Genomic DNA, 10,890 nt, shown 5'->3' on the forward strand with positions numbered 1-10,890 from the left:
AGACACACTAAAAAGCAACCTACAGAACTACGTGTAGTAGGAGTGTATCCAAGACATAGAAAAATTAAAACTATTCTATTTTCTTATGTACTTTTGTGTATAATTTAATAGAATCACACATGGAACATACCAGAATCATTCACACTGAACTGCAGTGACAGTTACTTTTGCAGAGAAGGGAATGGGTTTGACTGGAAAACAAAGGTTCAGGGCAGTAATTATGGTGCTTTGGTATCTTTATGTAAATCAGTGATTTACAATGAGAATATAGTCCTTTGTTACTTGTAGAAAAAAGGTCTTTAATAAATCCTTCTTAAACTGGTATGGGGAGGGGCGCCTGGGTGGCTCAGTCGTTAAGCGTCTGCCTTCGGCTCAGGTCATGATCCCAGGGTCCTGGGATCGAGTCCCGCATCGGGCTCCCTGCTCGGCAAGAAGCCTGCTTCTCCCTCTCCCATTCCCCCTGCTTGTGTTACTGCTCTCACTATCTCTCTGTCAAATAAATAAATAAAATCTTTAAAAAAAAAAAAAAACTGGTACGGGGAGGAGGGATTAGTTCCTTCTGATGCACTTCAGGCCCCTCACCTTTATGGCCCCCTCTTGGGAGGGAATCCACCTGCGTAAAAGTACAGTAGGTGCTCGGCCAACGTCAGCAACACCCCTGTGACAGGGCTGTAGCCAAGACCTGCCTCTCAGTCACCCAGGCAGAAAGATGTGGGCTGTGTCCCGTCAGACACCCAGCTGGGATCTCCACTCCTCCTCCCCCCAGCCCCCCACCAGTCTGCAAGCCCCATCTCCTCTGCCTACTTTCCCTAAGATCTTGCCACACCAGGCTTTAGTGGAGACGAATGTTCTGGTGCTAGAGAGGGACACACAGAGAGAGGGAAGATGCCCCCAGAAGGGACACAAGTCACACGGGAGCCCAGGGTGTCAGTCAGCGGTGTTTTATTGTGGGGTGGGGGCTCCGGCAACCCGCGGCAGCTACAACCTGGGGGCAGAGGAGAGGGGACTGAGGGTGCGTGAGGGGAGGAAGGGCCCCACGGCCTCAACCCCTCGACATCCCCCAACTCTGGCTCGGGCTCTTCCATTTCCCTTTGGGGACCCTCCCCCACCCCGACTCTGGGTTCAAGGGCATCCAGCAGGCTGCCCCTCCCGGGTGTGGCCAGGGGATCCCACCGGGAAGGAGGGAGGGACAAGGGCTCCTTCTTCTCAAGCAGCTTGGAGGGGTTCTGTCACAGCCAGGAGCCCAGTCGGCCTGGCAGGGAAGGGGAGTGCCACTCACTGGATCTCGCGGAACGCCCGCTTCTCCACCAGCTTCACTTTGTACTTGCGCTTGAACCTGTAGGAGGAAAGGGAGCGGTCAGGGGCCAGCAAGCCCACCAAGCACAAGGCACGAAGCTTCCCGGAGCCCTCACTCCCCATGCAGCCCCGGGGACCCTCACTTGGCTCTCTCCCGAGGCTCGATCATGTTTCTCTTCTGGAAGCTCTGGAAACGGTCGCGGAGAATGTTGCCTTCAGGCTGTGGGACACAGAGAGGGAGGCCTCAGTTGTGTGTGTGGGGGGGCTCTGACGTCTCCACGGGGCCCAGCCTGGCCCTGATCTGGTGGGGTGATGTGTGTGGACCCCGGGCCGCGTGGGCTAGGTTTGCAGAATCTATAGGATGGAGGCTGCTGAAGAAGCGGAGAGCATGCAGGGCAAGAGGGGCACCAAAGGCCGGGGGTCAGACCACAGGGCGCACGGCTGGCCCACTAATGAAGTAGAGTTGGTTGGAGCCCCAAGGCAGGCACAGGGCCCACGGCCGCGGCAAGGAGCCCGGGGCCACTGGGAGCCATGGCAGGTTCTGAGTGGGGGTGGGACAGGGCCCATGCTGAGCTGTAGGGAGACCTGTCCAGCACCGCAGGGCCAGGACACCAGCTTCAGGACGTGGCTGGGAGGAAAGCGTCTGCAGGTCACAGGCTCAAATCATCATACCAGCAAGCCCCTCACCCCCAAGGACCCCGTGCCCTCAGCCCCCAGGCATCAGCCCAACCGGCCCAACCTGGGGCAGCCATGATGTCGCCCACAGCCCCTGGGGGCACGGGGAGCAAGGATGGGTATCATCACTGGGCACGGGGGTCTCCCCAAAGCACAACACCCCAGATGGGCAAGTACCTTTAGGGTCCTGAGTGAGTCAGATAGCTCCGAGCTGAGCTGCACGTCGATGTCGGGGGCCTGGTACCTAGAGAACACGGGCGTGGGGTGTTCGGGGGCTCGGCCTTGCCCAGGGCAGAGTTCAAAGGCCCCACCCGGGGGCAGCAGGCCTTCCAGAACATGGGGCTCTGTGGGGAAGAGATGATCTTCCAGGAGGAGACCAGGCAGAGAACCAGGACACCTGGCCCCCCCCACCCCCCAGGAGCCCCCTGCCGGGTCTCACTTGAGCCGCCCCAGCCTCCGGGGCCTGTCCGCCTCCGCCAGCCGCCGTGCCCGCCGCTGCTCCCGCCGCCGCGCCAGCTCCGCCAGCCGCTGCGCCACCTGGGCCTTGATCCCGCGTAGCCTGAAGAGCTCCTGGTGCCGGAGCCGCGCGGCCCGCACCTCGGCCTGCTGCACCCGCTGCAGCAGGGCCGGGCGGAGTCAGGGGCCGGGCAGAGCGCCGTCCCCCCTCCACTGAGGCCCCTCCAGCGCCCCCTCCCCCGACTTCTTCACAGCCGTTTCCTGAAACCAGTGTCCTTACCCACGGGTGGCCTGCAAATCCCACTCCCCAAATATTAACGACCAGGGCACAGAGACTCAGTCTAGAACGCTCCCGGCTGCATCCTGCCAGCGCAGCAGGGGCAGGCTGGAGCCCGCGGTGCTCACCATCTTCTGGGCGGCCTTCTCCCGCCGCCGCTGCTGCTCTGTCTTCTTCTCCACGGCGGCCAGGCGTATGGGTGCAGGGGACGCCTCCCCGCCTGCGGCCTGCTCCCCTCCAGCCTCGGGGCCCTTGTCCGGGCCCTCGCCCGGCTCCCCCTCCCCGTCCGACTCCTCCAGCAGCCCCTGGCACAGCTCCTGGAAGGCAGACTCCTGGGGCAGGAGGGAAGCGGTGAGTCGGGGGCCGTGCGGGCGGCCGGGCAGGGAGGGGTGGGCAGGTGTGAGCTTACCTGGGTGGCAGGCTGCTCCGAGGGGGGCAGGGCCAGCTGCCGCTCCAGCTTCTCCGCGTCCTTCTGCCGCTGCAGCTCGACCTCGTGGGCTGCCAGCAGCAGGGTCTAGGTGGGGAAGGGGGTCGGGGGTGAGGCCCCAGGCCCCCCAGGCCTCTCCTGGGACTTTCAGACCTGGCCCCACCCCTGCACCCAAGGCCCCTCTCCACCCCGCACAGCCAGGGGGCGCTCTCTACTCCCAAGCCTCCTGTCTGCTCTGTCCTTTCTCTTAGAGGACCGCCTGATCCCTGATCTCTGCACGCAGTACGGTTTTGTTCACGCGAAACACAGAACAAGTAAATCTGTAAAGACAGGAAAGACAGTGGGGGCTGCCTAGGGAAGATGGGGCATGGGGGGGTGGTGGTGATGGCCGATGGGCGCCACGTTTCTTTCTGGGGAGATGAAAACATTCTAACGTACTGGTGAGGGCCACACAACTCTGCGGATACGCTAAAAACCAGTAAATTGTGTGCAGTAAGTGGGCGAACCCTCAGGCATGGGAATCCTATCTCTGTAATACAGTTCTGTGAAGAACAAAAGACACGGACTGATCTTTCCACGTTGTCCCCCAGCAGCCACGTCAGTCCACGGGGGAACGGACTACGGTTCGTGGTCTCCTCTGCTTGTGACCAGCTTCATCCTGCTCCCGTTCAGGGTCACGGGGTCTGTTTCTGCAGACACCTTTTATCGGAGCGGAAAACTGCTCGCTCCGCTCCTGGTCGGCTAAGAGGCCCTCTTATCACGAATGAGGCTGAACGGCACTCGCTCGAGCGTCCTGCGTCTCCTCAACGATCTCAATCTCTCTCTGGGGACCTGTGCTCCCTGGGGGCAAAGGGTCTGTCTCCTCTGTTCATGACATCCATCGCCAAAATACACAGTGACTCTCACAGCCAGGTGTCCCACTGCTGACCTAGCCTAGGCCTGAGATAAATCTTAGCCGCTCAGACTGCTAATATTTCTTTGAAGCCTTTTGCATCTAAGTCCCGTGGACTCCCCGAAAGATGGCGTGGTCTCATACACCCCCGGGCCTTCGTACATGCTGTTCCTTGCACACGCCTGAAACACCCATTCCCCTCTTCCCACAGCAAGCTCCTCCTCACATCTCTGGTCTAAACTCTGATATTGCCTTCCTCCAGGAAGCCCTCCCTGACCCCCAAGGCTGGGTTTGGCAACTCCTCTGGGTTTCTTCATCCCAGGCCTCTGGGTCATCACTGTCTGGGAACAGGTCTGTCTCCCCCGCTGGACCATGAGCCCCAGGAGGGCAAGCGGGGGGCTGCCTCAGTTGCTGCTGACTCCCCAGCAGTGGGTGGATACAGAGGAGGTACCCGGTGAGGCCAATCCAACGAAGCAGCCAGGCCCCAACTGAGGAGAGACCACGTACCTGGTGGTCCTCAAAGGATGGGTTGTAGGAGGCTCCGGCCGGTGTCACCTCCACGGCAGGGACCTGGGAGGGCTTGGTGTGCAGATGTGGTGGCCGCTGGAGGAGGACAAGGCAGCATGAAGCCTGGCAGCCCCACGACTCGAGACCTCACAAGCTTGGGTGCTGGGATTCCAGGCTTGGTAGGCGGCAGAGGCCTCGGCAGGGCCCACGGCCTTCAAACTGGGAGGTGCCTGTGGGTCTGGCGTCTAGAACAATGGACACCTGCTACCCAGCTGCTGTGCTACCCACGGGAGCCACATCCCCAGGAGAAGCAAGCTCCCTGCAGGGAGAGGTCCTGCCTGCCTTTCCTGAGAAAAGTCCCCGTGACCCTGTGGTGGGCAACACTGGCAAAAACAGGGGTAGAGGGCACCTGGATTTTAGTCCCCAGTCTGTCACCCTGACACCTGCAGCAGGCTTGGGAGAAGGTGGGGGTGTTCTCTGTCATTCAGAGCAGGTGACAGCGGATAGAGAGCTGGCAAAGACTCTTAGTATGGTCCTGGGCCCTGCCGGGAGCTGGTGACAAATGCAGAAACCCAGGTCCACAAGGAATGAATCTGAATCCAATCAGGACCTGCACCTCAACAAGACTGAGGCAGGGGCAGGGGGGATGGGGTGGTGGCGGCTTCCCAACTGGCCTCTGCCTCAGCAAAGGCCCTCAGTCCCCAGCAGAAGCCTGGGGGTAACCCTGGAAGCCCCCTGCCCCCACCTGCTCCCCACCCCCGACTGCCCGCCAGTCCCAGTGCTTCTGCCCAAGGGTGCCATCTTGGGTCCCCCCCACCCCCACGATCCCGCCTCTGCAGAACTGCCACCTGGACCCCATCACTCTCCTATGCAAAACCACTCAAAGGAACACTCCACAACCTGAGTGGCGCTCCCTCCCACCAGGCCAGCGTCCTCCGGGCCTCCTACTCAGCCCTGCCCCTGAGCCCTCGAGTTCCCTGCCTGGAGGCCCTTCCCTCCCGTCCAGGTCCAGGCCTCTTCCCAGTGAAGCTTTGCTTGCCCCCTGAAGCACCTCCCGCTCACTGCCACCACCCGGCTCTCTCCTCTGGAGGCACCAGCTCGAGGCCCAGCTCCTGCACGTGTGGTCTTGGCCACAGGCTGAGACCGAGGCTCCAGGGCCCCAGTGTAGCTCCCACCACCCCAGCCCTCCTCCGACCCATCACCAAGGGGACTGCTGCCACAGTCTCACCTTCACCCCTTTCTTCTTGGTCTGCTCCAGGAAAAAGGTGTCCTGGCCAGCCAGGGGTCGCTCCAGAGGGTCTGTGGAGGCAGTGAAGGGTGGCTGCTGGGGCTTGCCAGTGTGGCCTGAAGGGCTCCCTCCCATCCCTCCCCCGCATAAAGACAGCACCGAAACATGGGTAAGGGAAGGACTGACTCTCAGACCCCAACGGGTTTTGAATACCAGGCAAAAGAGCATATGGACAGGTCCAGAAAGCAGAAGGGAGCCAAGGCTAAGGGGCAGGGGGCGGCCCTCAGGAAAATGCACTCGGGAAAGGGGAGCCCCTCCAAGACGTTGAACTCTGGTGAGGGTCATCGAATCAACACCTGCAGAGTACCTCCCTTAGACATTGTGCTCTTGTGCAGTGCACAACCTGCACAACCGTGCATGGCAGCCTTGTCCCCACCCACAAGTAACAACAGGGGCACTCACTGTCTTTGGCCCACAGATCATAAAAAGGCTGCTTAACGGTGTCTTGGGGCCCAGGCTTGGCTTTGGTCGCGGGAGGGTTGAGGAGCCGGGCCTGTGCCCTGCGCACCTCCCGGGGCAGCTCGCCCTGCTTGGCCAGCTTCTCCCATAGCTGCTCCTTCCGTTTGAGTTTCCTGGCATTGGGGACCTGGTGGGCGAGGACGCTGGGTGGAGGAGAAGCAGCACAGGTGGAGTGAAGCAGAGGCCTGAGAAAGGGCCCAGCTCCTCCCAGTCAGGCTCTGCACCCCCACTACTCGGCAGCTCCTCCTGCCTCTCCTACCCAGCTTCAGAGCCCATCTCCTGACCCGAGAGCCAACAACACGGTGGCCTCGGCAGCCCTCGCCCTGTGGCTCTCCCAGGAACCTCCCATATCACTTCAAAACCGACCTCAGTTTCGCCCCCACAACCGTTTCTCCCATATCCCCATCTCAGGAGCCGCCCTCTGTCCACCCCATCACCCATCCAACCTCTCCTCCTTCAGAGCTGTCACTCAGCCAGCCTGATGGGCCTCCTGATGGCTCCCGGCCATCCCTCCTCTCCATCCCCAGAGCTCCCGGGTGGGCTGAGGCCCCGCACTTGCCTGCCTCAGCCACAACACCCCGGCCCCCACCTCACTTCCTCCGATCTACCCCCCAAAGCCCCAATCTGACCCCATCCCTCTCCTCCAAGTGATGCTCACCTGACCCCCCCTCCCTCCCTAGGAACTCCCTTAGGGCCAGAAGTGAGTGGCACCGCTGCACAGAAGGGCACGATGCCAGAGCCCAGCAGGGAAGACGGGTCTGGGGGTGGGGGGACACTCACTCTTTGGGGGCAGGGACCTTGGATGTGTTCTCTAGGATGAGGTCAACACGAAGGGGTTTCTTGAGAAGAAGTGACCTTTTCTGGCTTTTGGTCCTCTTCTTGTTTAGCTCTGGGGTTGGAAGAAAGGAGCGCAATCAAGGGCTCGGGCCTCCTTGCTTCCCAAGACCAACTCCCCACCCCCTGCATTTCAGCTCCACGGCAGCCATCAGACCCGCATCCTGGTGCAGACACGGAGGCCCCAGGCTGGCCCCAGGTTTCCACCTGGGAAAAGAGGTGCCCAAGGTGTCCAAGCTCTGCGCAGCCCCCCAACACACCCATTTCCTGGGCCACCTGGAGGCAGCCCTGTGCTGGGAACAAAGACAGGGTCAGACCCACAGCCCTGCCCTCTAAGGACTCCCGGACAAGGCAGGAAAACCAGGAATGCTAACGAGAAAGAAGGCGACCAAGTGACACTGAGGCCCAGGGAGCTGGACTCAGGACCCAAAATGGCTGATTCTCGCACAACGGTTTTCCACCTTCTTTCACCTGATAGCAAAAAGCAAACTCCACGACCAAACACACTAGGACAGAACCCACGTCCTTTCGTTTCCTAGGCTACATCATAGAAGACTTTACTCCTCTGTGCTTCCAAAATGAAAACCTTCATGCCTAACTCACGGGGTTGTCTGGAAAGGTAAGGACTACGACAGCATGAGGCACCGTGATCACCTGGGAAAGTCCACAATCCCTATTATCTTTTTCTTTTCTTCTCTGTGTCCCCAGGACCTGAAACTAGGAGCCACGAGTCGGTCAGTCACGTGCCACTGGGGCTGCTGTCCCACCAGAACGGAGCCCGTAAGCCACAGCCAGACCAAAAGGCCACGAAGAGTGCCTGTATCTTTCCTTTTTAAGCCAAAAGCAGAATCTATAAACTGCCTCTCCTCTGTTCCCAAACAGACTTCATACTGGCCAAAGCAGGCCTTCGTGACTACCCTACCTGTTCACTAGGGCGGGTCCTGCCTTCCCCTTGCTGTTCCACGCCCGATCAGCTCACTCCTGTGAAAGGTGACCTCTTTAATAATCATCTCTCACTCGCTTGCTCAAAGTCTCCTGCACCTCAAAGCAGGTCCCTTTCCGGCTCACTGAAACAGGCCCTCTCACGTTCCAGACCCCTGGACTGAACCCACACATGCTCCCTAAGGGCATCCTGCTGTTAAAGCCCCTTGCCATTTGCTCATTAAAGCAGACCCTTAGCTTGTTTTCTATCCCCTCATTAAAGCGATGGTCTATTTTTGGTCTGTTTTTCTACCTACTGATGGAAAGCCTATCATTCGCTCAAGCCATCCCTAACTCCCCTCTCCTGTACTCTGTTTCAGCAGCCCCCCCACCCCCGCCGCCACCCCGGCTTTTTGGCAAATAAAAGCAAGCAGATTAAGACGAGCTTCTTACCTACTTACCTATTACCTACTCGTTAAAGCAGATCCTCTTACTCTTATTCAAGCACATCTTACTAAAACAGGTCTCGTCCCTTACAGCTTTTCTGCAAGTTAAGCAGAGACCTGCTAATTTACATCTAATCTACTCAGAGGCAAGACCCCTGCTGGCTTCTCTGTGCCAGATGGAGACTTGGGAATTGCCAAATTGAAGACTGAGAGCTCGGAAACCTCAAAAAGAAAATCTGACTTGTTAGTCTTTCATTCCAAGCCCTCTTATTTATAGTAAAGACCTTTTCTAGCCTATGCCTGCCATCCAAGCCATGTCAATAATAAAGGCTCTCTCGGAAACTGAGATGGACTAAATAAGGACCAAGCAGGCACCACCGAAAGCTCTTCCTCACCTTTTTTCTTGGAGCCGGTATCCACGAAGAAGAGTTTCTCATCTGGGGCCTCTGATACCAAGCCACTGGGAGACAGGAATGCAGAAGGTCAGCCAGAGACGTTGGGGAGGGTGCAAGCTGCTGGGGAGGGAGGTTTAACCTCTCAGGGGCCAGGCTTTCCTCTAGTACTATGCTCATTCAAGCGCCTTCTGTCCGCCATGGGATCCCTCCACGCTAAAGCTTCTCCCTTCAAATCACAGAACTTAGTACTTAACAGATCATAATGCTTAAAATATCGTAATATTTAATCCTCAGCGCTACGCTAAGGCGGGTGCACGGGCACACTTACGCTACAATTATTACTTACTTCCCTAAATTCTAATTTAACACTGGGAGTTCTGTATCTGCTGACCCAACCAAAACCCCAAACCTCACCCCAGAGTCCAGCGGTGGCCGGAACACACACGCGCAGCCCCCCCGGGAAGTCCCCCCAAGCACGCGCGGCCTCGCACCCCGCCACTCCGAACGAGGCCCGGCTCCCGGAAGTCCCGCCCCACGCACCCGCTCGTGCGCTCCTGCAGCCGCACGTCCTCCAGGAACTGGTCAACTTCCAGCCCCAGCGGCTCCTCTGCGAGCCGCCGCCAGCCTCGTTTCTTATTTCTTGGGCCTCGCCGCCGCCGCCTCAGCGCCGGGTCCACCGAAGTGGGCCGCAGTCCCAGGAAGCCGGAATCGGCCTCGCTTTTCGAGCAGTGCGTGCTGCCGCCGTCACTGCCTCCCGGCGCCATCTTGGCAAAGGAAGCCTCGGATCGCCGGCGCCCCGAAAGCCGGTTTGTGGCCTGCGCGCGCAGATCTCCCGCCCCCTCCAGTGACTTACTTCCGGTTACCGCCATCTTGGTAAAGTGTCTGGAACCGCCAAGGGGCGGGGATAAAGGGTAAATGTCTCCTCCCTCTTATGCCAAGTCCCGTCGGCCGCGAGTCGCGGGTTCGCGGCTTTAGCCCTAAGCAGACAGTTTTACTGCGGCTCAGGAATATTTTTAAAATCTGCGTATGTTTTTAATCTGTAACTTACTGATTATTATTTTTAGTCCAGCTGTCTTAAAAAAGAAAATCAGAACCGTCGGTGGGAGATTGGGCAGAAGACACGCTCCAGTCTCAGAATGTTTGGCTTCTCAGTGTTCCGATCCTAGAATCTTGGAAATCCAAGAGATTTCCGAATGTCGAGTTGGGAGCACAGAACCTCATATATGCGAGGAGTGTTAGAAACATACAGTGTTGGCAGTGTAGGCTCGGAATCAATCCTGGGCAAACTGCTTCGCTGTGCCTCACTTTCCTCATCTGTGAAACAGGAACGATTATGGTACATCAACCTTATAAATTATTCAGGAGAGGAAACGAGATAAACGCGCGGCGTTTAAGATTGTGCGTGGGGGATGCCTGAGTGGCTCAGTAGGTTAAGCGTCTGCCTTGGGCTGGGATCATGATCTCGGGGTCCTGGGATCAAGCCCCCAGTCGGGCTCTCCGCTCAGCGGGGAGTCTGCTTCTCCCTCTCCCTCTGTGCTTTTTCTCTCTCTGAAATAAATATAAATAAATCAATCTTAAAAAAAAAAAGATTGTGCCTGGTATATCTCAATGTTAGCTATTGTTACTGGCTCGGCCCCTGAGGTTTCATCTTAGAATCAACTAATCTTTGCTGTTTACAAATAAGGAAGGAAGCTCGGAGGCCCTTGGGCGCTGGCAACCATTCACAGGGATCCAGGGCTGCCTACAGGCCGCTCTGGACGCGAAAGGGAAGAAGGGACAGAGAGGGAGGGCGCCACGCCGGTGGTCGCACAGCGGAACCCAGCGGGATCCTCGCGACCCGCCCTGGAGCCCCAAGCGCGGACCGCCTGGCTCCGGGGTTTCAGCGCGCAGCCCGCGCAGCTCCCGGGTGCTCGCCAGGGGGCGCTGGGAGCCGCGAAAGCGGGAGAGCGCGCGTGGGCGGGAAGAGCGAGCGGTCAGCGTGTCCCGGCCGCGGTGGGTGTGGTCGGGGGGCTCAGCC

At 58.7% G+C, this 10,890-nt stretch overlaps 1 protein-coding gene and 2 non-coding genes across 4 annotated transcripts; all 3 read right to left on the reverse strand.

The window, feature by feature from the left end:
• Window positions 1–552: 552 nt before the first annotated feature.
• On the reverse strand, window positions 553–9,645 carry NOP53 (NOP53 ribosome biogenesis factor). Of its 2 annotated transcripts, XM_021681208.2 has the most exons (13): window positions 9,414–9,645; window positions 8,874–8,938; window positions 7,058–7,166; window positions 6,221–6,420; window positions 5,759–5,829; window positions 4,531–4,626; window positions 3,114–3,218; window positions 2,833–3,036; window positions 2,411–2,586; window positions 2,149–2,215; window positions 1,440–1,516; window positions 1,280–1,336; window positions 553–985 (listed from the first exon to the last, which is right to left on the reverse strand). In XM_021681208.2, exons 1-13 carry the CDS (start codon window positions 9,635–9,637, stop codon window positions 979–981), a joined length of 1,458 nt encoding a protein of 485 aa, XP_021536883.2. In that variant the 5' UTR covers window positions 9,638–9,645; the 3' UTR covers window positions 553–978. The 2 variants fall into 2 exon arrangements, with proteins under 2 accessions (XP_021536883.2, XP_021536884.2); XM_021681209.2 differs by lacking the exon at window positions 553–985 and having other exon boundaries at window positions 1,276–1,336; window positions 9,414–9,644.
• LOC123323315 lies at window positions 1,998–2,106 on the reverse strand. The gene has a single exon (XR_006539328.1). It is a non-coding gene; the product is annotated as a small nucleolar RNA SNORD23 (small nucleolar RNA).
• Window positions 7,808–7,930, reverse strand: LOC123323311. The gene has a single exon (XR_006539325.1). It is a non-coding gene; the product is annotated as a small nucleolar RNA SNORA54 (small nucleolar RNA).
• Window positions 9,646–10,890: the final 1,245 nt, after the last annotated feature.

The sequence above is a fragment of the Neomonachus schauinslandi genome, chromosome 16, assembly GCF_002201575.2.
Source record: "Neomonachus schauinslandi chromosome 16, ASM220157v2, whole genome shotgun sequence".
Classification (NCBI taxonomy): Eukaryota; Metazoa; Chordata; class Mammalia; order Carnivora; family Phocidae; genus Neomonachus; species Neomonachus schauinslandi.